Here is a 24,017-nt window from a genome sequence, read left to right as displayed (position 1 = left end):
AGGTAGCACAATTATTTGCCATATAAATTCTACAAATCACATAGTTCAGAGAAGCCAGTGATCATTTCCAACTCTTATGGTGGAGGAAGAGTTTACAGAGGCAGCTATGAGCTAACACTTTGAGGATGCTAGGCTCTGAGCTAAGTTCTTTATTCATGTCATCTCGTTTAATCCTTACAACAACCTTTGAATACCTAGTTGCCTTTAAAGCCTGTTTTTGTTTTTTTGTTTTTTGTTTTTTTCTAGCTGCTTTCCCTTGGTTCAAATGAAAGAGATAGTGGTGGAGTAATTTGTTTCTCTCTGTGCTGTCTCTGGTTTTATGGGTATTCACTGGGATTACCAACAAAGAAATTAAGAGTTCACCATTTTGGCCAGGTGTCGTGGCTCACGCCTGTAATCCCAGCACTTTGGGAGGTCGAGGCAGGAGCCCAGGAGTTTGAGACCTGAGCCTAAGCCCAGGAGTTTGAGACCAGCCTGGGCAACATGCTAAAACCCCGTCTGTACAAAAATTACAAAATTTAGCTGGACATGGTGGCACACGCCTATAGTCCTAGCTTCTCTGGAGGCTGAGGCGGGAGAATTGCTTGGGCCCAGGAGGTTGAGGCGGCAGTTAGCCGTGATTGGGCCACTGTGCTTCAACCTGGGTGACAGAGTGAGACTCTGTTTCAACAAAAATAAAAAGAGTTCACCATTTGGGCTAATGTCGTTTCCCTTCCATGAGAACACTGGAGGTTCCTTGGAAAAACTGGACCAGAGAAAATCCAAATTGACTGATAGAGACTCTCCCCATAGATATCCTGATGAAGTTAATGAGGAAGCTAAATACTGTCCTGTTTCTGTGTTTGGAGAAAAGCTCTCAGTCAGAGGCCAGACCATGAGGTGTTAACCAGAGCAAGACTAGCACAAATTGTACCATTTCATTCCAGGGAATAGACATCTACTTGGTGACAGCAGAACTATTAGTAATAGATGACTGCCTTCCTTGTGATAGTATATTTCTTACTTTGTGCCAGTATATGAGTAATACATGTTCAATCTAGTAGATTTCAGAGATAAAACTATAATAGAGTCTGAGGAATAAGAAAGACTGATTTAAGGTGGAAGAAGGAAGGCTTAAACATTGCCAGAGTGGGGGCAAAGCTGTCATGAGACAAGAGGTTTGTATGGATAAATTACTGAAAAGGTATTTTAATAACAGTTATAAACATAGTAAAAGTTATAAAATAGAGACCATCTGATATTTGCAGATTCGGGTGCTGTGTTTACATTTGGGAAAAGTAAATTTGCTGAAAATAATCCCAGTAAATTCTGGTTTAAAAATGATGTCCCTGTACATCTTTCATGTGGAGATGAACATACTGCTGTTGTTACCAGTTAGTATTACAATCCTGAATGAGGACAGTAATACTTAGAAAATTCTAAATATTATGTTATAGATACGCTGCTGTGTTTTAAACATGTTGAAAATATATCAAAAGTGTTGTTTTTTACTTTGCCAGAGAATTCTTCACAAAATAAGTCATCAGGAGTGTCTTTTAAATTTTAAGTTTCCTTAGTATATTTAAGCATGATTTTCTATACACACAACTTTCTTGAAATGAATCTATTTCAATATAATTAAAAAACTGTTGCTGTATAATTTTAGAAACTCTTTCCCACCTAATAGAATCTGGTTATACATAGATGAACAAGGTAGCTTGTTTCAGCACAGAAAAGCAGAGACATTTAAAAAGTATAGCTTTTTATTGCTTTGTGATGACTCATCTTACATTGTGTGAAAAATGCTTCAGTTGATTATTTCTTTTTCCCTCCCACCAGGAAATAATAAACTTTACGTGTTTGTTAGTAACAACTGGGGTCAGTTAGGATTAGGATCAAAGTCAGCCATCAGCAAGCCAACATGTGTCAAAGGTTTGGGATCTTTTTACCTTTTCACAAACTGTATAAAGTGTTTTTATGTTGACTGTGTAGTTCTTTAATGTCATAAATAATAAAGCCTTTAGTTGTTTATTTTCTGACATTTGCTTGAATATTATTAGCATTTAACTTATCTTTTATGTGATATTCAGAACTGCTTTTATATGTTAGGGTCTAAAAATCAGATTGATTTTAAATCCAGGGACCACAAAGGAAGTGATGATTTTACAATATTGCATTTGAACATCCCCCCTCCTTTTTTTTTTTTTTTTGCTTGTTTGTAAAACTACTTACATATACTGTTATTGTACATACAGAGAACAAATATATGTTAGAATTTTGAGCTTTTCTCATTTAATAGAGTTGTGGACATTATGTTTCTATTTAGTTGCTGGTTTTATAAAACATACTTATCCTGCTTTATATAGTGACTAGGTGAAGTAAACAAAACATCGAGACTAGGGATTGATTAGTACCAGTGTAAAAGAAGAACAGGACAAAATATTTGAAATCAAGAGTGTTCCAGAAAATGTTAGATATATAATACCCTTACAAAGCTTTCTGGATGTTATATGCAAAATCTCTGTTTGGGTATAACCTGTGAACATCAGCTAAACTTGGAAGGATGATGGAGATTCCTTGAGATGTAGTAAGAGCAGTGTTTTTTATCTTCCTGGCTAGATTTTAATTTCAGCTCAAAATGTCAGTGTAGCTTATCATATTCATGCTGTTTATGGGAATTGTTATGGAACTTTTAAAGTATTCCATGTGTTCAAAAAGTATTTATTGAGCACAGTCTAAGCACTTGGGGATATTCACAGTGACCATGACCCTTACTCTCAAATATCTTATCTAATAGAGAAGCTAACAGAATTGTTTAGACTATGGGATCCTTGAGACCAGGAATTCTATCTTAGTCATCTTTTTGCAGCCCCTATGCCAAGCACTTAGGAGATGTTCTTTAAATGTTTTTTGAATATGTAGATGAATGAATGAACAACTTTGATTCATACGTGTATACCTGTCAATATTGGTCTTTCAGTTTTTCATTGAATGTGATAGAAGGTGAGCTTGATAACGGTGATGGCAGGTTAGGTAATGGATCAGATTGGTGAGGAGGCAGCATAATAGAATGCAGTGAGTCTCAGCACATATTAACTACCTGTGAAGTTGTTTTTGTTTTTGTTTTTGTTTTTTTTTGAGACAGGGTCTCGCTCTGTCGCCCAAGCTGGAGTGCAGTGGCGTGATCTCTGATTACTGCAGCCTCAACCTCCTGGGCTCTAGCCATCCTCCCACCTCAGCACCCCCTCTCTGAATAGCTGAAACTACAGGCATGCACCACCACACCCAGCTAATTTTTGTATTTTTTTGTAGAGATGGGGTTTCACCATGTTGCTCAGGCCGGTCTGGAACTCCTGAGCTCAAACCATCCACCCGTCTCAGCTTCCCAAAGTGCTGGGATAATAGGTGTGAGCCCTTGCACCTGGCCTACCTATGGAGTTTAAAAATATACATATATAGATGCCTAGCCCCTACTTTAGACCCACTGACTCAGATTCCCTAAGGATGGGGCTAAGCTATCTATATTGTATTCAAGCTCCACTGGTTATGATGGTACACAACCAGTTCTGAAAACCTCTGGTTTGCTAGTTAAGAACATTGACTTTGGAATCAGACAAGCCTGCTATTAAATCTCGGTTCTATCACTTAGTTACCATTTGTCCTGGAGTACTGTTCATTTTCATTGCTGTAAAATAATTGTCCCATTTTTAAATATTTTTAGCTCTAAAACCTGAAAAGGTGAAATTAGCTGCCTGTGGAAGGAACCACACCCTGGTGTCAACAGGTATAGTGCTCAACCTGTATGATTTCCTGCCTGACTTTGAGAACTGAGGTCTCATTCCAGTACCGTGGTTTTGTAAAATTAATAGAGATTATACTTTGGCAACAGTAAAATTAGGGTTTTTAAAAATGTCAATGGCTAGTACACGTTTGCCTTTGCAAATATACACATAAATGTCAAATGGCTGAAGAAAAAGCTTCTTTTCTTGGATTATATCATGGGACAGCATCTCCTAACCTGTGTGTCCACCTTAGGGGCTGGTTATTCCTGTTCTTGCTCTTCTAGAACTCTTCCTTACTAAGGTTAAGTGGAAGGCACCCAGAAGGCTGTTGATGTGAGCGAGCACAATTCCCATCAAAATCCATACCAGCTTTTGTGTGTGTATGTGTGTTTGTAGAAATTAACAAAGTGCTTCTAAAATTCATATGGAAAACAATTGATATAGAACAGCCAAAACAATTTTGAAAAATAACAAAATTAGAGGACTGGCCCTACCTGATTTCAAGACTCACTGTAAAGCTGCCGTAATCAAGACAGTGTGGTATTGGCAAAAAGATAGACAAAGATTAATGGAACAGAATAGAGTCTACAAGTAGACCCATATATATATATGCCCACTTGACTTTTGGCAGAGATGCCAAGGAAATTCAATAGAGAAAGGATAGTATCTTCAGCAAATGCTGCGATAACAATTAGACCTCCATGCTCGCTTCGGCAGCACATATACTAAAACAATTAGACCTCCAGGACCTGACCACTGAGCAGTTCTTCCTACCACCTTCCCCCAGCCCCTGCCCCGTGCCCCGCGCCCCCAACCACTTATTCTGTCTTCAGGATGTTTCCACTGCGTCAGCTGCTCTCCACCTCTCCATATCTTTCCCTTTCTGAAGTGTCTTTTCTCTTTCTCTTAGGCTTTTCAGATTATCTTTTGAGATCCCATTAAGTGTTACTTCTTCCATGGAACATTTTGTGACTGTTCAACTTTGTGTTCATTTATTTGTTTGACTTATTTCAATCTCACCAACTCAGGTTTGCTCCATGTGTGTTAAATTGTGCACTCCAATTTCATGTGACCTTGTATGTATTTTCCATTTGAAAGCTAGTCTTTTTCCCCAATTAGGTTTCCTGTTTTCTTAAAAACAAAAAATAAAAATAACAATAATTTTAAAATTTTTACTAACTCAGGCTGATTCTGCCCTCATTTCACCCTATAATTTAGCAAGGCTTTAACTTCATGTATATATTTATGATGTAGATAACTAATTATGTGTTAAAAATCTTCATTAATTTACAACTTACTGGAAATATTTGTAATCTATGCATGATGTGCTTTTTATTTAATTAACAGAGTAATTAACAAACATTTTTACATATTTTAAATGAGCCAAATGCTGTTCTAAGAATTTTACAAATCTCAACCAATTCAATCTTTATAACAACTCTATGAAGTAGGTACTATTATTATCCCCATTTTATAGATGAGGAAAATGAGGCATACAGAGGTTATGGCTTGCCCAAGGTCCCACAGCTTTGGTAAGTGGTAAGCGAGAATTTGCACCCAAGCAGTCTGGCTCTGGAGTCTTTCCTCCTAAACAGAGTGCTATAGTGACTTCTTATTTAGCTAGGAAGTTAAAATGAATACAACATAGAATTACCATGTTTCTAATTAGATTCTTCTTGGATTTGCCTCGTTTTACTTATTTATACTATATCTTAGCTTTAACAGGCACAGAAGTTAAAATTAATGGACACATCTCTTTTAAAATAGATTTGCATTTTAAACTAGTTTGGAAGTTACTTTCCTTGTTTTTACTCTGAATTAATAAAGTACTATATTAGCAAGAAATACGTTCCATTCATTCTGTTCATTTCAGTTGCTAGTTACATTCTAGATTGATTTCTGACATCTCACAAAAATATGTGACCTTGCTTGTTTTGCTTTATTTTGACGATGAAATGAAGTTGTCTCTCAAATAATAGGATAATGATAGCTTTCAGCTTTCTTCACTGTGAATAGAGGAAATCGCTGCTCTACACTGACCTGTCTCATAAAAAGGGGCACTCTATAGTCTATTGATGTTTTCTTTTCCATGTGCAGAAGGAGGCAACGTATATGCAACTGGTGGAAATGATGAAGGACAGTTGGGGCTTGGTGACACTGAAGAAAGAAACACTTTTCATGTAATTAGCTTTTTTACATCCGAGCGTAAGATTAAACAGCTCTCTGCTGGATCTAATACTTCAGCTGCCCTAACTGGTGAGGCTTGTTTCCTTTCCTGTAGGTCAGTATATGCCAACTCAGTAAACTGAATGCTCATGTTCGTATTTTAAATGCTCATGTTCGTATTTTAAATTCATGTTCTCAATTCAAGTTCATATTATGAATTATATAAAATATTCAATTTTTAGATGTTATAGGTAAAATCTGTGGAGTTTTCAGGTATTATCCCTGATTTCTGTGTCTTTTCATCTGATATGTTAATGGTTGGGTCTGAGCATTTCAACCAATGATTCACTGATTTAGGTGTAGTACAACAGGGGATATAAGCAAATGAGTTGGGGTCATGGGAACTGGGGGCAGGAATTTGTGGAGCAATCTTCAGAGACTGGAGAATAGAGACTTGGCAGTGTGTTTAAGATCAGAATCCTGGGGAAGGTAGCTATCAGAGCCAGGTAGATAGTTTGAAGAATCCAGATTTTATAAAAATTAATAGACCTAAGTGAAGTAGATATAATTGATATGAAATGATCTATTTGTTCTTCATGGTAAATGTTATTTTTTATATATAAATAAGAAAAAGACCTTGAAATTAAATAAAACATTTTATATGGATTAAAAGCACTCACCTTCCCCTTTAAGGAAGGTCCTACTGATAAGCTACAGGAAATATCTTTTCTTACCCTTTATAGCAAGCCCAGGATGCTCGTCCAACCCGCAGCCAGGATGGCTTTGAATGTGGCCCAATACAAATCGTAACCCTTCTTAAAACATGAGATTTATGCACAGACCTTTTCTTTTTTTAGCTCATCAGCTATCGTTAGTGTTAGTGTATTTAATATGTGGCCGAAGACAATTCTTCCAGTATGGTCCAGGAAAGCCAAAAGATTGGACACCCTGCTTTATAGGTAAAACATTTTACTTTAAAAAGTTGACACTGTGAGAAACCTCAGCAACTTACTATGTAAAAGTCATTTTAAATGATATTTCTTACAATACCAAGTTGATTAAAAGGTAGTACCTGCCCTTCTGGAGTTTACAATCAAACTATAGGATGTATAGTTTTCCATGTACAAAGCATTTTCAAGTATAAATATATTTCATTTCATCTCCCAACCACTCTGAGAGAGAGGTGGTGGTATCTCTGATTCCGTATATGCAGGCAGGATTCGAGCACAGTTTTATCCAAGGTGATGCTGCAATTGAGTTGCAGAATCAGAATTTGAAGTCCAGTCTTCCAGCTCTAAAAGCCAGAACAACTTCTACTGACATGCAGTTTCTCTCCATGTACAAGAGGAAGAGGAGGATGTGGTAGCAACTAATAATGACCAGGCACTGATTGTGTTCTAAGTGCCTTGGAATGCATTAATTCAGTTATTCCTATGAAACAACGCTATCACATAGGCACTTTTATCCCCATGTTACAGGCCTAGTGATTGAACAACTTGCTCAGTATGATTGAGTAAGTTGCAGAATCCAGATGCAAACAAGGCAGTCTGACTCTGTAGCATATACTTTTCACTACTGTGCTAGACCAATAACTGCAATATACAGCAGACCATGATTGGTAACATAAGACATTTGATAGCAGAGTCTTACGTGAGATCAAGAAGGAAAAAATATTATTTCTTGTTAAGGACATCAGGACGTATTTCAGAGAAAGGGTGGTATTTGAGATTAACCATGAAAGATGGAAGCAACTCTGAGAGAGACAGAGAGGAGGGAAGAACAATCCAGGCAGAGACAAAACATGTGCAGAGATAAAGAGACAGAAAAGTAAATCATGTATTTGGAGATTATTGCATAGTTGAGTTTGTTTAGAGGTTGTTTGTTTAGAGGTTAGGGATCATGGATCCTAAAGGAATGTGAACCCCTAAAATGATATGCTAAATTTGGTAGGTGCATTTTTTTTATTTTTATTTTTATTTTATTTTTTATTTTTTTTTTTTGAGCCAGGTCTCGGTCTGTTGCCCAGGCTGGAGTGCAGTGGCATAATCACGGCTCACTGTAGCCTAGACCTTCTGGGCTCGAGTGATCCTCCCACCTCATTCCCCTGAGTAGCTGGGACAAAGATGCATGCCACCACACCCAGCTAATTTTTGTGTTATTTGTAGAGACTGGGTTTCACCATGTTGCCCAGGCTGGTCTCAAACTCCTAGACTCAAGCCATCTGCCAGCCTCGGCCTCCCAAAGTGCTGGAATTACAGGTGTGAGCCATCACACCCTGCTGGGATGTGAATTTTTTTTATAGAGCTGTCATCAAATTCTCAAGGGAGGATGTGACTCAAAAGAGAGTCACCAGCTTGGGAGTAGATAGAAATGTGACTGGTTAGTAGTCCGGGGACCTAATATGGAAGGTCTCTTGTAACAGTCTGCAGTTTATACTTGATACATGTATTTTTTTTTTATTTGGAAGTGTCATAATTAGAGCCTTGTTTTTGGAAGATATAGCTGATGTTGTGTGGATATGTTAGACTAGAGGTAGGAAAGACATTTGGAAAACCTGATCCAGGTGAAAATTCATGTTAAGGTGTAAAGGGAATCAGGAATCTATAGACAGAAATGGAGAGAGACTCATCAGGACTTAGGAACCAGTTTCCTATGGGAGGCAACAAGCGTGGGAGAATGGAAGGGTGCTGACTTACTGGGCACCACTTTTGTGTCAGTGTTTGCTAAATACTTAATAGAAAACTGTGGTCCATAAAACTTCATTTTCTGTGCAGATCAATTCAGAAAATCAATATAGCTGTGTTTACAGTATTTGAGCAAGTTACAAGTGGTGCATATCTTGTGCATTGGCTGTCCCACACCTTCCCGAAGTTCCGTGATTTTCTAGAAGAACTCACAGTCTTCAATAGCAGATTATACTTATGAATAAGATTTATTACAGCAGAGGATACAAAGCAAAAAGAAAAAGTGGGGAAAACATAAGCATCTACAGTGGAGTCCAGAGAAGTCGTGCTTGGACTTCCTAGTACTTTCTCTTAGGAAACCACACAGGGCATGTTTTCTTCTTAGCAGTGAACTACAGGGACATGTGTGGAATGTCTCTGCCCAGGGAAACCCATTGTGGTGCTTCCAGGGGATTTAGGGGGCTGGTCATATAGGCACCACCTGCTAGCAACTGGCCACAGCAGCTGAAACTCAGGACCTTCAATAATGAAGCCAGGTGCACATCATCAATGTTAATGTTTGTGCAAGCAGCCCTGAGAAACCTAATCTGGCATAGTTCATTGCTCTGGTATATATAACAAAGTCATTAATCATTCATATAAAGAACACTCCAGGGGCCACCTTCTCAGGGGTTGGGCAAGGATGAATCATGAGAATAAGCAAGCAGATCTGCTCTGTTGTCTCTTTGCTCATACCAATGGTGATGTGTTCTATGTCATTCTTGAGATTGGACTATATACTTACACAAGGTTTTTAAATTCTACTTTATAGAACTCAGTTAATTGCATAGAAATGAATAAGAAAGTTCTTGCTTTCAAAAAGTTCACAGTCATAATACAGTGTGATAAATGTAATAAAGAAGCAAATTAATAGTGTTAGTATGGACAGGGCAGTGATTAAGTGTCAGGAACTCTTTGGTAAGCGTCTTTGGAGGAAATGCCATCTAAATGGGTAAAATCTGCTATCTTAAGATTTACTTAACATATTTACTACACACATAAGTGAGTTTTCTAAACCAGTTTCATATAAAGCAATTATTCATTCATTTATTCCACAAATATTAAGTGCTTGTTCTAGACACTGCTAGGTTTTGGGGATACCATAGGGAGCAAGACAAAATTCATGTTTTTATGGGAGCTTTAAGTAAGTAGAAGACACAAGTTATTCTTCACTTTTGTGAAAGCACTAAAATGATTTCTAGTTGTTTATTAGTAATGGTAGTCATGAATTTTTCATGAAAATTACTGGATTAAAATAATGAAGGGGAAAAGAAAATCTAGCTTTATTTCCTTATCATACAGTAAAAATATCTCAAGAAAGGTCAAATGTATTAAGTTGTCCTTGTCAAAACATTTTTTGAAGGTAAGATCAGTTTTTTGTTCATATGTATGTCATCATTAATCACTGTACTTTTCCTTCAATAGCCAGATGGTGAACTATATATGTTTGGAGAACCTGAGAATGGGAAGTTAGGTCTTCCTAATCAGCTCCTGAGCAATCACAGAACACCCCAGCTGGTGTCTGAAATTCCTGAGAAGGTGATCCAAGTAGCTTGTGGCGGAGAGCATACTGTGGTTCTCACAGGTATGTATGGAGTCCACTGTTCTGTTCCCTGCTTTCTGTAGAGACTAATGAAGCTTTTTTAATGTTCATTTTTTTTTATTGTGGTAAGAATACTTGCTATAAGAACTACCTTCTTAATAGATTTTTAAGTGTATAATACAGTATTTTTATATGTAGGCACAACCATTGTACAGCAGGTATCTGAAACTTGTCTTGAGTAACTGAAACTTCATGCCCACTGTATGGCAACTCGTCTTTCCTGCCTCCCCTCAACTCCTGGCAACCACCATTCTGTTCTTAGCCTCTATGAGTTTGACTCTTAGATACCTCGTGTCAGGTGGCTTTGCATCTCTTTCCATTAAGATTCTCACTTTTGGCCGGGCGCGGTGGCTCACGTCTGTAATCCCAGCACTTTGGGAGGCCAAGACGGGTGGATCACGAGGTCAGAGACCATCCTGGCTAACACGGTGAAACCCCGTCTCTACTAAAAAATACAAAAAACTAGCCGGGCGAGGTGGCGGGCGCCTGTAGTCCCAGCTACTCAGGAGGCTGAGACAGGAGAATGGCGTGAACCCGGGAGGCAGAGCTTGCAGTGAGCCGAGATCGCGCCACTGCACATACACACTATAGTTAAGGACAACTATATAGTTGTTGGGATACAACTATACTATATAGTTGTTGATGTGTATCCCTTAACTATCCTTATAGTTGTTGGATAGTTAACTATAGTGTGTATAGTGTGTGTATCGCGCCACTGCACTTCAGCCTGGGCGACAGAGCAAGACTCCGTCTCAAAGAAAAAAAGAATACACACTATAGAAAAAAAGAAAAAAAAGATTCTCACTTTTGGGGCCTGTCCTTACTGTCATTTTGGGATGTGTATCCCTTAACAGATTCTCACTTTTGGGGCCTGGTGCAATGGCTGACACCTGTAATCCTAGCATCTTGGGATACACATCAACAACTCTATAGCATCTTGGGAGGCCAAGGCGAGCAGATCTCTTCAGCCCAGGAGTTTGAGACCAAACTCAGCCCAGGAGTTTGAGACCAGCCTGAGCAACATGATGAAACCCCAACTTTACTAAAATTAGCCAGGTGTGGTCTCAGCTAGACCTTGTCTCCAAAAAAAAACAACCCAAAAAGATTCTCACGCTTTATTTCTATACTTAATACATATTTCTGGTCTATGGAATAATTTTTTTAATTAAATTATAGTTATATATATGTGTATCCCTTAACTAAATATATGTGCACACACATAACGTATAGACAGATTCACCAAGTCAGTCTGTCTGGGAAGCCTACCACTAAGTAAATGTCTTACAGCTGATAACTGTTAAAAACTTGTTTGTGTTTGAAGCCAATGTTGATTAGTGTTTCTGTGGATTTATGCTGCGGGTTGCTTGTGGTGGATGTCACATGGTAGTTTTTGCTGCTGCTCATCGTAGTGTGGCAAAAGAAATTGAATTCGATGAAATAAGTGATACTTGCTTATCTGTGGCGACTTTTCTGCCATATGGCAGTTTAACCTCAGGAAATGTACTGCAGAGAACTCTATCAGCACATATGCGGCGAAGAGAGAGGGTACAATGGTGGCCTATTCTGTATAATAGTATTATCTATCACTGCAAAGAAAACTAGAAGAAAAAAATCTGTCTTCTTTTTAGGTCAAAGGGTCTTCTCAGATAAATTTGCTAAATAAAATTATTAGAGTTGAGTGTTTACAAACTTCTAGAGTTAATTCAGAAAAATTCAGAAAAGCTTAATGCTTTTTTTAAAGACACAAATTAGAAAATTTAAATTATAGAAAACCTTTGCATATAGACAATGGTGCTATAAAAGCATCCTTTATAGTCCTATTTTATCACCTCACATTGAATGCTGAATTATTTTTTCAACTGCATGTGGCTTGACTTTCACCTTGTTACATGCTTTTTTTTATTATGGTAGTAAAAATACAACAAATATACCCACTTAACAGATTTTTAAGTGTGCAATACAGTATCGTTGACTATAGGTACAATGTTACCTTGTTCAGAACTCTGTAGAACTTATCTTATATAATGCTACATTCTTTTGTCTTTCAGTTAAGCCTCATGAGCAGTGGAAGATTGTATACTATAAACAATGAAATGGGAAAATAAAGGAATAAGGACTTCAATTAGAGAGAGGAAATATTCCCTCTTAATTAAATTTAGAGATTTTTCTTCTGTGTTTTAAAATTGTTGTTCCAATGACATATATGTGTGTGTGTGTGTGTGTGTGTGTGTGTGCGTGTGTTTTGTTTTTTGTTTTTTTGGTTTTTTTTTTTTTTTTTTTTTGAGATATAGTCTCACTCTGTTGCCCAGGCTGGGGTGCAGTCGCACAATCTTGGCTCACTGAAACCTCCACCTCCTGGGTTCAAGCAATTCTCCTGCCTCAGCCACCTGAGTAGCTGGGACTACAGGCGCGCGCCACCATGCCCGGCTAATTTTTTTGTATTTTTAGGAGAGACGGGGTTTCACCATGCTGGCAAGGCTGGTCTCGAACTCCTGATTTCAAATGATCCACCAGCCTTGGCCTCCTAGCATGCTGGGATTACAGGTGTGAGCCATCAAGCCCGGCCCCAATGGCATATATGTTTTTTAAAGTAAATGGTAAATAATTTTTGAAGGTGGCATTCCTTTTTTGAAAATTACTATAAGTTTCAAAACATGTTTTTTTGAAGGTTCCTAGCAGTTTTATTTGTAATAGCCAACATATTTATTTTGAAGTAAAAAGGTTAAATCTGGTGTTTTGTTTGAAAAAGCATATATGGAAAAGTTGAGAAATACCCCATCAGTGTTTTGTAGTTGTTGTTAATTTACATCTTCTAAGTAATTTTTTGTTTCTTAGGGAGTGTGGAGAAAATGCACACATACTTTTCCCCCGTTATGTGAAAAATAAAGCTTCCAAATTGAAATTTAGAACAACTAAGATACAGAGACAACAGAGCAAAATGTTTTTGAGCCTTTGGGAATTATTAAGAAGTAAATGCTGTGGAGTGTTGGCATACTTTGAACTCTTTCTCTTAAATATTTTTGTAACTTTTAGGAAGGTTTATATCAATATTAAATATATAACATCATTTAATAGTTTGTTTAACCTGCTTATTTTAAAGGAGAGGTCTCCAGATTCTATTTCAATGATGAGAACACTACCTCCAATAGAAAGGACTCTTGGCCTTTCTGCTTGTTTTCCCCCCAATTTGGTCTTTCCACGTTGTTCTGAGAGTAACCTAGAGAGCGTCTTATCTGAACAGGACCTCATGTACCCAGAGGAACCAGGTAACATTTGCTACTCTGTCTGCTCTCAGGGTAAGTGTGCCTTTTACTCCTGTTGTTTTTATGTTTATCTTAAGATGTTTTCTCCAGTTGTATAAATTGTTCTCTCCCTGGTTAGAGCCTAACATCCTTCATTTGAACTCAAATCCAGGAATATCCTTACAAATAGAACACATCATCAGTGCCCCAAGACTGCCATGTAACCACAGCAGCATATCTTTATAGAGCAGTGGGTAACAGTCATACTACCTTCCTTAACTGTATCCCCTTTAAACCCTGAAACCACTCGATGAATTTAGGAGGGAGTTACCGTCCTCATTTCAGAATGAGAAAAGCAAGACTTGAAGAGATCAAGTGACTTGCTCAAGGTCACTCAGCTTATAAATGAAGTGGTCAGAATTTGAATGCAGGTCTTCTGGATCTATGTGAAATTCTGTATTTAAGCAGTATAACATAATGGTTAAGAGCATGGAATATGGAGTTAAATTGATCTGGGGTCAAATGCCAGTTTTGACATTTACTAGCTGTGTGACTGACTTTGGGAAAGTTACGTAACCTCTCTAAGCCTCAGTTTCCTTGTCTTTGAAATTGATTTAATAATACTGACTTCAGAGAGTGATTGAGAGGATTCAGTGAGTTCAGGCATATAAAATAATTAGCATTGAGCCCAGCACCTCTAGAAACACCTCAGTAAATATTGTTATGATTAATGTTAATACCTTTACCTCACTACCTGTTAGATACAGATTTCGTGTTTTAAGTTGTAATCCCAGCTCTTTCACTATTCTATACCTATTCTAAGTAATTTTCTTTACAGATATTTGTGTATCTTAGGAGTGTCTGTATGTTACTGCAGGATGTCTAAAGAGGGAATATTCTCTCTTAATTAAATTTAGGGATTCTCATGTATTTTAAAATTATTTTTCCAATGACACATATATTTTTTAAAGTAAATGGCAAATAATTTTTGAAGGAGACATTCCTTTTCTGAAAATTACTGTAAGTTTCAAAACATATTTTTTTTTTGAGGATTCATAGCAGTTTTATTTGTAATAGCCAACATATTTCTCTATTTGATAGGGATAAGACAAGAAACCAGGACTAGGAGATCAGAAAGTAAGCAGTAGATTTGAAATGAAGAAGATAAACCTGTCATCAGGGACTAAGAATCAGGGTCTAGGAACAGATAATTTGTGTATCTTTGAGATTCGGAAGCTAGGCAAAGGGTTGAGGTCATATAGGATTGGGAACTCAGGTAAGAACTGTGGGCTGTGGGAATGGGATATTATATCTAACTAGGACCTTGGTAATGAGCTGATTTATTGCACCTGACCCACAACTTTTATATGTTTTCTTTTGAAATAAGAATCGGTGTCTAATGGTACTCTTCAGCCCTGGACATGGAAAAAGTAGTAGATTCTGACTAGCAGTATGTAGTGTGTACAAGGAAAAAAGACATTTATGGTTTAGAGAAAATTGTTTCTCAGTCCCAGAGATTTGAATGTGAAAATATGCATGATTTTGTAGCTAGATCAAAAGGAAATGCCATCTCTTCTTGTCTTCTTGTGACTGCTAACACTCTCTTCTTAATAAAACTTATTTTGAAAATTGTGTCTAACATATACTGTGACATTTTCTAAATCATTCACAGACTTCAGTCTTTATAATGGAGGAAAAGTATATCAGGATACGTCTTACTAAGGAGGTGTCATTTAAGCTAAAAGATAAGAAAGGGATGGCTACACAAGGAGAATAGATGTATTTCAGGCAAAGAAAATAATATAGGCAAAGGTTTGGAGGCAGTTAAGAAGAAAAAGACAACCAGTAGGGCTAGAAAGTGAGGGTAAGGGTAAGACAAAGCGGTATTGGAGAAAGAGACAGTGAAAAATTATTTATGGTTTTATAGGCCATGAGGACCTACTTGATATGAATGTTTTTCTTAAGTGCAATAGAAAGTCATTAAAAGATTTTAAGCAGTAGACTAATGTGTTCCAATCCTATTTCCACTTTAAGATGATTATGATCACTTCTACCTCCATATAGATTATGCAGAGGCCAGACTAGAAATAGGAAGAGTACTTGTGAGCCCTTTGCAAGAGATGATAGTGTATGGACCAAGGTGTTTTCAGCGTAGATGGAGAAAAGAAAAAGAAAAGAGAAGAGGGACGATGTGAAATACATTATAGACATAAAAATCAACCGGACTTGCTAAACTTATTAATGCACCACACATAGGTGTGAATTAAAGTGAGGAATCAAGGATGATTCCTAAGCAAGAGGAAGCTTGACACATTTGAGGAATAAAATTAAGAACCAAGCTTTGGATATCTGTGAGGCATCCAAGTAGAAATATCAAGCTGATTGTTGAAACACAAGCCTAAAGTTTAGAAGAGAGCCCTGAACTAGAAATATAAATTTGGAAGCCATCAGCATTGGGCATGGTAACTTATGCCTATAATCCCAGTATTTTGAGAGGCTGAGGTAGGGGGATTGCTTGAAGTTAGGAGTTTGAGACCAGCCTGGGCAACACAGCAAGACCCCCCTCTCTATTTAAAATAATAATAAAATCCATGGATGTTGGTGAAATCACCTGCTAGAGAGTCGAGTCAGAAGAGAAGAGGGCCCAGAATGTAGCCCTAAGAACATCTAACATTTGGGAGGTAGAGAAGGAAGAGCCGGCAAAGAAGCCTTCCTCAGCTTTGTCAGCCAGTAAGGCAGGAGGTGGGAAATTAGGACAGTGTAGTGTCGTGAATGCAAAGTACTGCTCAAAGATCAAGGGAAGATAGCTCAAAGAAGTATCCAGTGGATTTGGTATAATGGAGTTTACTGGTGACCTCGACAAGAGCAGTTCTAGGGGAAAATCAGGGAAGAAGCCACAGTGTTATGAGTCAGTTATGAATGGGGAATGAGGAATTGAAGAGGAGATAAGATGAGCAGATAATTCCTTTGTGTATTTGCCGATGAAGTGGAGCAGAGAAATGGTCTGGCAGCTAGAGGGGGATGTGGGTTCAATAGAAAATATTGGAGCACATTTGTATGGTAATGAATGAGCCAGTAGTCCTGGAGAGGGAGATAGCACAGAGGAGAGAAAGTATAACCAAAGTTGTAAAGCTCTTGCAAAACAGGAGGTGCCGGCATAGAGAGTGGTCTTTGGTAACAGGAAAAACACATCCTACATTTTAACAGGCAAATGAGAACTTGGGTACAAATAGAGGTAGTTGTGTATGTTTGTTGGTGAGAAGATCAAGTGGATCAGATATGATGACTTCTGTTTTCTCAGTCAAATCTGAGGCAAGGCCATCAGTTTAAATAATCTGCTATGTATTTTCCAAACCTATATTCTCTGCCCTCTCCAATCTATCCCGCATAACACTTTCCACATTGATCTTCTTCAGGTGCAATTCAGTTTACACGTACTCCAGTGTCTTCAGTGAATTCCTAATATTTATGAAAATAAGTGTTAATTTACCCATATAATTCCCAATTCTAGCTTTATCTCTCAATAGTCTTTTCCTTACAATCTTCATTTGGTAATAGGTAGTTTTATGGTAGTAATGTATTATGATAGTCTACAAACAATAGCTCTTGGGCCAAATCTAGCTGTCCACTTGTTTTTACAAATGAAGTTTTATTGGAACCCAGCCATACCCATTCCTTTATGTATTGTCTGTGGCTGCTTTCTGCTACAATGTCATAGGTTAGTTAGGACAGAGACTATATGGCCCAGGAATCCTAAGATGTTTACTGTATGGCCTTTTAGAGAAAAATTTGCTGATTCTTAATTTTGATCAGACTGATCTCTTCAGTCTAACTTAGTGGAAAGAACAAGGGCTGTGGAGTCAGACAGACTTAAGATTGACACTGGACACCAAAAGTCACTGAAACTTAATTTCTTCCTTTACAAAATGAGGATATAATACTTAACCTTCCTTGTTGTCATAGGGTCAGTGTAACATATATAAAAGCATATATTTCTGGCACTTGGTAAGCCTTCAAGACAAGCTTCTTTCCTCTGCTCATTTGCTCAGACTACTGTTCTGCTGCTTTATTAGGAATGGGCTTCATTGTCTTCCCCTTACACCTCCATCTCTGCCTCTCAGAATTCTACTTACCCTTCTATGTACCTCCATAGTGAAACTTTTCCTGCTTCCCAACATACGGATGTAATTTCTCATAGATTATGTAACTTCATGGCAGTTACAATTTTTTAACAACAAACAACAAAATTGTAATTGCTAATACTTAATGAACTTATTACTATATGTATATCAAAACATCTGTTTTATACCTTAAATATAGATGATAAAAAATAAAAAAGAATTAGCAATGACTTAGGTTGCTATTCTGCATATTACCGCACATGGAATAAATACCAAATGATTATTTGCTCGTTCAATTCAGTGGATTTAAAGGGGAGGGATCAGTGTGGACTGTCATTTTTTAGTGAAGACTTCATTAAGGAGCTGCTTCCAAATGTATCAGTGATCAATGAAGGCATAGTGAGAAATTGAGAAACATGTAAAGTCAAGTAGAGCCTATGACTTTTAATTATCTACTTTATGATGTAATAACCTTGCAGTTTTCTGTGAAAGGTTCTAGGTGTTTATACTAGTTATCTTTTGCTACATTTTAAAAATGACTCTAAAACTTAGCAGGTTAAAACAAAAAGCATTTATTATTTCACACAGATTCTGAGAGTCAGGAGTCTAGCAGGAACTTAGCTGGGTGGTTCTGGCCCAGGTTCTTTCATAGGGTTGCAGTCACACTGTCAGATGGGGTTGCAGTTATCTGAAGGCTTGACTGAGACTGGAAGATTCACTTCCAAGCTCATTCACATGGCCATTGGCAGGAGGCCTCACTTCCTTGAGATGCTCACAACATGTACTCCTAGAGAGCAAGTGATTAGAGAGAAAGAGAGAGAGTACAAGTGTGTAGCCGGGGCGGAGGGGGAGAGAGAGAGAGCAAGAGAGCGAGCACAAGAGTGCATACATGTGTATAACCAAAACAGAAGCTATAATGCTATCACAGGTACGTCTGCTTTATTTTACTGGCTGTGCACATACAGACCAACCTGGTATAATGTGCAAGGGAACTACACAAGAGAATGAACACCAGGAGGATGTAGGTCGTTGGGGCTCTTCTTAGGACTAGCTATTACAGTGCTCGATACCTGGGTAGTTATTTATCCCAAAGGAATAGTGTTTGCCTGTTCATATGAATGAAACAATTGTAATCTAATTGGTGTCAACATTTTTAAACTTTCACAAAGATTTTAAAACCTGTGTCACTGTGAATGAATTCAGTTTCCCTGACATGAGGCTAAAGGACTTTTAGTAAAATTATACCTACACTTTATATTATAGAATAATTTCTGTTTTCTCTCCAGTTGCCTTTCACTTTTCTGTTGAAATCTGGATTTCCTTTTTCCCATTTAATCATTCAGATTATTTTCTAGATGAAATGACCAAAGAAGCAGAGATAGATAATTCTTCAACCGTAGAAAGCCTTGGAGAAACTACTGATATCTTGAATATGGTAATGATTTCCTATCTGTTTATCTAAATATGAGTTTGAATTTTAGTTCATTGTGTATGTGAATGTGTGTATACTTCCTATACTCTTATATGCATGAAAACCACTTTCTTATTTCTTATTTTGTTTGTTATTTTTAACCAACTATATTGAGGTATAATTCACATATAATAAAATTTGGATGGATCCTCACATTATTAGTATGGCAATTGAGAGTAGATTCTATTACTATCGGAACTGTTTTCCCTTCATTTTATATATATATATGTGTGTGTGTGTAACACGTGTATATAAAATTTGTACTATGTATAGTACACATATATATAAAATATATATATATAAAATTTGTACTATATAGTACAAATACATAGTGTATATACTGTATTCTTTTTATAATATATATTTTTTATTTATTTCAGACACACATTATGAGCCTGAATTCCAATGAAAAGTCATTAAAATTATCACCAGTTCAGAAACAAAAGGTATAATATGGAGATTTATTTTCATTATTGTTGGTAAGAGCAGTTTAAGTTAATTTTTTGGATGGTTTTTGGAAAGAACACAAGAAACGTAAGCATTTGCTTACTTTAGAATTTAAAAGACAGAGGGATACAATGTAGATAACCTCCATTTTGCCTTGTTCTGATGTTATGTATTTTCTGTAAAGAAACAAGTGTGGAAGCATTTTATTGCTGAAATTTGCTCTTTGGGATCACTAACTTAAGTTATACTAGTCATACTTTTCCTTCTGTCAAGCCATAGGTTATGATTGCGGTTCTTATGTGTAGGAAAAGACTACCATTTATTGATAGAGTGGCTCTCTGACTTTGGTTGAGTATGACTTTGAATGAATTACTATGCTGACTTTACTGAATGATATTAATATCTTCTTTAGCTTTACAATTTTGTGATTTTAGTGAAAATCTTTGATAACCTTTCCCAACATTTGGTTGGGCTTTAATTTATCAAGAAATTGACAGCATAAAAATAAGATTAAACATTTGGAAATTAGAGACTATTCATGGGTAGGAAAGAGAGACTTTTAATGAATAACAAATAGCAAAAGAAGGGAATAGGCTGTGATTTTCACAACCATAGAGAGATAAAGGCCTGCCCTGAAATCCCTTGCTCTTCCTGGCTTTAAGGACTAGTGTGATGAATGAGGGATTTGAGGATTAGGAAAATAAATTGGAGAAATGTAAATTGAGGGAAGAAGACTACAAAAAAATATTTAATTTCTATTTGTAGTGTCTTTGACATGTTTTCAAGTTTAAAACTCTTAAAATTGAAGTCACTGAAGTGCAGGAGAATCATGCTAAATTGTGAAAATTTAGAGCTAGTCCTCATTCGTTCTATCTATAATACTGAAAGGCATGGTGAATAACAGCATTCCTTTGAATATGGGAGAGCTGTTCGAACACAGTTGTAGCTGCTCAATGAATATTGACTGATTTTTGACTGACTATACTTCCAAGCCGACACCTTTCTTGTTTCTTTCCTTCCTCTTCCCTTAGACTCCAGGCTCTCCCTCTTCTGGGCTGCTTTATTGTGCTAGGGAAAGAAAGGCATGTGCCTTTAGAAATCAGTTCTGGCAACCAGGCCTTCCTCTCTTAGGGCTCTTAAAAGAATCATGACTTTTTTTTTTTTTTTTTTTTTGAGACGGAGTCTTGCTCTATCGCCCAGGCTGGAGTGCAGTGGCCGGATCTCAGCTCACTGTAAGCTCCGCCTCCCAGGTTTAGGCCATTCTCCTGCCTCAGCCTCCCGAGTAGCTGGGACTACAGGCGCCCGCCACCACGCCCAGCTAGTTTTTTGTATTTTTTAGTAGAGAAGGGGTTTCACCGTGTTAGCCAGGATGGTCTCGATCTCCTGACCTCGTGATCCGCCCGTCTCGGCCTCCCAAAGTGCTGGGATTACAGGCTTGAGCCACTGCGCCTGGCCCTAAAAGAATCATGACTTTTTAAAGAGCAAGGCCAAGAACAACCAGAAACGGAAAGCAATTGCTTTTAAGCTGACATATATTTTATACTTTCTATAGTCCTTTTAAGTTTAGGCCCTACCAGGCCTACTTTAGTAAATGATAAAAGATTTATTATACTATTTCTGTGTATTAACTTGTTAATTTTTAACTTGTCGTGTTTTAATAATCTCTTTGGCACAATAGGAACCTCTTCCTAGGCCTAATCATCACAGTTTATAAAATTTGAATTAGTGAGTTTTTACTATCCAGAGACCCAAATTCATTAGATATTTGCATCCTTTAGCTTGTTTGTAGAATTTAGATCAGCAATTTGGTTTTGCCTTATTTTATCCAGCAGGAAATTAATTTTATATTGTTAATGCATTATTCAAATGTCAGTGTTTGATTTCATAGTTTTTATACAAATCTTACATTTTACACTTAATATCTTTCATCTTAGTGTTCTTTCATTTATAGAAATTATTATAATTAAAGAATATAATCAGTACAAGGAAGAAGGTCAAAAATTTGAAAGTGCATATGAAGGTTTTGTTTAGAAAAGAAAAATATATTTGTTATTATTTAGTTTATAGATAAAAAACATTTCATGTGCAGTTTCCTCAGTTCTAGGAGTGGACTATTCATTGTTTTTCAAATTTTACATTTTTATTTATTTTGTGAATTTTGTGGACTCAAAAGACAAATGAAAATTTGAAAATTAGGCCTGGCATGGTGGCTCATGCCTGTAATCCCAGCATGTTGGGTGGCCAAGATGGGCAGATCACTTGAGGTCAGGAGTTCGAGACCAGCCTGGCCATCATGGTGAAACCTCATCTCTCTACTAAAAATACAAAAATTAACTGGGTATGGTGGCACGCACCCATAGTCCCAGCTACTCAGGAGGCTGAGGTGGGAAAATCGCTGGAACCCAGGAGGCAGAGGCTGCAGTGAGCTGAGATCATGCCACTGAGCTCCAGCCTAGGTGACAGAATGAAATTGTCTCAAGAAACTCCTGACCTCAGGTGATCCACCCGCTTTGGCCTCTTAAAGTGCTGAGATTACAGGTGTGAGCCACTGTGCCAGGCCAAGAAGTGTACATTTTTTAATATCATCTTGCAAAATTAATCTCAAAGTTTTATGTAAGGATTGATTCGGATTGAGAAAAGAGGCAGAGAATAAATATTGATGGTATTGTGATTAATGGCAAAATTAAGGCAGGTAGTACGAGTTGAAAATTAAACACAGATACATGTTACTAAATCAAAATTAGATGTATCACAGACTAGAGAGTGGCACAAATTATCCTTAAAGAAAACAAAACTTCAGCAAACTATCTGGTACAATTTGCTATTTTTATTCTCCTAGACATAAAAATGTAAAATCTTGGCAGTATTTTAAGTAGATAAGGTGTCCTTGTAAACTAATAGTAGTATGACTATGATAATTACTTCAAAAAATTTACAGAAACAACAAACAATTGGGGAACTGATGCAGCATACAGCTCTTAACTGAAAACGATGATAGTGGTGAATATGAAAAAATGTCAGAAATGAAAGAAGGGAAAGCATGTGAGCAACATGTGTCACAAGGGATTTTCATGACGCAACCAGCTACGCCTATCGAAGCATTTTCAGATGAGGAAATAGGTAATGACTCAGGCCAGTTGGGACCTCAGGCTGACACTGATGGAGAGAGTTTACAAAAAGACGCATTTAGACCTGTAAATAATAATGGTGTTGATCAACTTGATGCCAAGGAAATAGAAAAGGAAAGTGATGGAGGACATAGTCAGAAGGAATCAAAAGCAGAAGAAATAGTGAGAAGGAAACTAAACTGGCAGAAATAGCAGGTATGAAGGATTTAAGAAAAAGGGAAAAGAACACAAAAAATATGAGTTCTTTCTTTGGCAACTTACCAGATAGAGGTATGAATACTGAGAGTGAAGAAAATAAAGATTTTGTTAAGAAAAGGGAATGTTGCAAGCAAGATGTGATCTTTGATAGTGAAAGAGAATCAGTAGAAAAGCCAGATGTTACATGGAAGGTGCAAGTGAGAGTCAGCAGGGTATAGCTGATGGATTCCAGCAGCCGGAGGCAATATAATTTAGTAGTGGAGAGAAAGAGGATGATGAAGTGGAAACTGACCAAAACATATGGTATGGCAGGAAATTGATTGAACAAGGAAATGAAAAAGAGACTAAACCCATAATATCCAAATTCATGGCAAAGTATGATTTTAAATGTGATCGCTTGTCAGAGATCCCAGAGGAGAAGGAAGGAGCAGAGGATTCAAAAGAAAATGGAATAGAGGAGCAGAAGGTAGAAGCAAATGAGGAAAATGTGAAGGTGCATGGAGGAAGACAGGAGGAAACAGAGATCCTATCAGATGACCTTACAGACAAAGCAGAGGTGAGTGAAGGCAAGGCAAAGTCAGCGGGAGAAGCAGAGGATGGGCCTGAAGGTAGAGGGGATGGAACCTGTGAGGAGGGTAGTTCAGGAGCAGAACACTGGCAAGGTGAGGAGAGGGGGAGAAGGGGGAGAAAGACAAGGGTGGAGGAGAAATGGCGAGGCCGGGAGAGGGAGAGAAGGACCTAGCGGAGGAGGAGGAAGGGGAGAAGAGGGATGGGAAAGAGCAGGAGCACAAGGAGAGGGAGCAAGGCCATCAGAAAGAAAGAAGCCAAGAGATGGAGGAGGGAGAAGGGGAGGAGGAGCCCGGAGAAGGAGAAGAGGAGGAGGAAGACAGAGAAGAGGAAGAAGAGAAAGAGGAGGAGAAGGAGGGAGAAGGGAAAGAGGAAGGAGAAGGGGGAAGAAGTGGAGGGAGAAGGTGAAAAGGAGGAAGGAGAGGTGGAAGAAGGAGAGAGGGAAAAGGAGGAAAGAGTGGGGAAGGAGGAGAAAGGAGAGGAGGAAGGAGACCAAGGAGAGGGGGAAGGGGAGGAAAAAGAGGAGGGAGGGGAAGTAGAGGAGGGGAAAGGAGAGGGGGAAGAGGAGGAAGGGGAGGGGGAAGAGGAAG

At 37.8% G+C, this 24,017-nt stretch overlaps 1 protein-coding gene across 1 annotated transcript; it reads left to right on the top strand.

Moving 5' to 3' along the window:
- Window positions 1–700: 700 nt before the first annotated feature.
- LOC113220154 (X-linked retinitis pigmentosa GTPase regulator-like) lies at window positions 701–24,013 on the top strand (the record flags this gene model as incomplete). Its single annotated transcript, XM_026448886.1, is given in 17 exon segments — window positions 701–881; window positions 1,248–1,373; window positions 1,819–1,911; window positions 3,701–3,763; window positions 5,859–6,061; window positions 10,076–10,235; window positions 11,108–11,203; window positions 11,484–11,500; window positions 11,589–11,798; window positions 13,354–13,519; window positions 18,960–19,051; window positions 19,468–19,533; window positions 22,473–22,511; window positions 22,513–22,654; window positions 23,265–23,533; window positions 23,536–23,808; window positions 23,810–24,013. Coding segments are annotated over 17 exon segments (2,400 nt in total), but the record flags the coding sequence as incomplete, so codon positions are not given.
- Between the last annotated feature and the right edge of the window lie 4 nt (window positions 24,014–24,017).

This window comes from Piliocolobus tephrosceles, unplaced genomic scaffold, assembly GCF_002776525.5.
Source record: "Piliocolobus tephrosceles isolate RC106 unplaced genomic scaffold, ASM277652v3 unscaffolded_555, whole genome shotgun sequence".
NCBI lineage: Eukaryota > Metazoa > Chordata > Mammalia > Primates > Cercopithecidae > Piliocolobus > Piliocolobus tephrosceles.
This window is presented reverse-complemented; position numbering and strand designations above follow the sequence as displayed.